Source organism: Otolemur garnettii, unplaced genomic scaffold (genome assembly GCF_000181295.1).
Source record: "Otolemur garnettii isolate 467f Iridium unplaced genomic scaffold, OtoGar3 scaffold00104, whole genome shotgun sequence".
NCBI lineage: Eukaryota > Metazoa > Chordata > Mammalia > Primates > Galagidae > Otolemur > Otolemur garnettii.
The window spans coordinates 2,139,033-2,140,625 of record NW_003852499.1 but is presented as its reverse complement, the minus strand read 5'-3'; the positions used below and the strand labels follow the sequence as shown (position 1 = coordinate 2,140,625).

At 50.0% G+C, this 1,593-nt stretch overlaps 1 protein-coding gene across 1 annotated transcript in view; it reads right to left on the bottom strand.

Annotated features, from left to right (window-relative positions):
* The window catches only part of ACRBP (acrosin binding protein), a 10,806-nt gene that overhangs the window by 3,208 nt on the left and 6,005 nt on the right, over positions 1 to 1,593 (bottom strand). Inside the window, exons 7-8 of the mRNA XM_003796405.2 lie at positions 910 to 1,089; positions 625 to 792 (exon numbers count right to left, since the gene is read on the bottom strand). Of these exons, the coding sequence (XP_003796453.1) occupies positions 625 to 792; positions 910 to 1,089 (348 nt within the window). The remainder of the gene's footprint in view (positions 1 to 624; positions 793 to 909; positions 1,090 to 1,593) is intronic.

The following is a 1,593-nucleotide window of genomic DNA, read 5'->3' as shown; positions in this document are numbered from 1 at the left end:
GGTGCCCGCCACTACGCCTGGCTATTTTTTTATTGTTGTTGTTGCAGTTGTCATTATTGTTTAGCAGGCCTGGGCCGGGTTTGAACCCGCCAGCTCCAATGTATGTGGCCAGTGCCCTAACCACTTAGCTATGGGCGCCGAGCCGTGTACCAAAACTTTTATGTAATTTTGCACATAATGAACCTCCCACCACCTGTATGTAAGTAGTGGGCTTGAAGTACTGTGCCAGGCATGTGGTACAGTATTTAGGACTTGTCTCAGGATTTAGCTCTAAGATTTCTGAATAAAACTAACTTTAATTCTTTAAAAGTTGTATTTTTGTTTTCTTTAGTCAACACAAGTATCTGGTAGAGCCAGGACCAGAACCTCTATGTCCTGCCTTCCAGTGCTGTGCTATCTCACCACTCTGTCCTTTTCCTATTCCCTTGCCACATACGATCCCATACTGTGTGTATGTAGGGAGGGTGAGGGGATGGTCTGTTAGAGAGAGGAAGGAGATTCAGTGAAGATTGCTTCTCAGCAGCCAGGGCACCAGCCCCCTTTCTCATCCAAGGCCCAGCTAAAGCAAGTAACTGGAAGGCACGAGGGGTGGGGCGGGGCTGAGCTTCAGGGAAAGGCTCTGACCTTGGTGGGGAAATCCCCATCCTGGAAGCTCAGAAATTCAGTCTGGAGCCAACCAGAGACTCGATCATCTTCACAGCCCTTTGTGGCAAGCCGGGCACACCAGAAGTCCATGCGGAGCCCACCATACAAATCCAGCCCGTAAAAGCGGCCCAGTTCTAAGGACCCTATCTGTGTCATGGAAGACAGGGAAGAGGTGTACACCACGCCCTGTCTGAGCCTTCCTTTTACCCACCCACTTCTACCCTGCCTGCTTCCTCCCCCACTGTAGGCTGTCCAGTTCAGTACCTGGGTGCCAACGGATAGGCTCTGGGAGGTGAGCAAGGGACTGACAAAGGGTGTCTTGTGGGAGTTGTCACATGGCTGCCGCTGCAGGTTGGCCTCTGAGTGGCACTGCTCCAGCTTCAGGGAGCAGAAGCCACAGAGGGCACAGGTCGATATATGTCGCCGCCCAAGGTTGTCACAGACCTGGGGCAGGAGTGTGGGTAAGAGGATGAGGTTGAGACTCAGTGGCCTGCCCTCTCCCACACCTCAGCCCTCTAGAGTGAGCCTGGCAGAACCTTTGCTGGGAGCCTCTTCCAAAAGCTTCTCTGACTTCTCTCTCTGTCCTCCTCCCCAATGGTTCCTCAAGGACCTTGCCTCAGCTCACTATTTCTTCACCCTCTTTCTGGATGATTTATCTATCCTAGGGAATTGCCATCTATCTGCAGGTGACACCCAAATCTTTATTGCCAGCTCTGATTTCTTTCCTGAACTTCAAATCCTCATTGCCAAGTGCCTGACAAATACCACTGGGTGACCCACAATTACCCCTAACTTAGCCTCTCTCAAAAGAACTCATAACCCTCCATCCTTCTCATCTCTGCCCATGAGAATGCTAGTATTTACAAAGAGGTCACATAGTGCTGCCACCATGGCTATCAATGCTCTCATCTCATTTAGATTTTCTTTTTTCTTTTTTTTTTTTTTTTT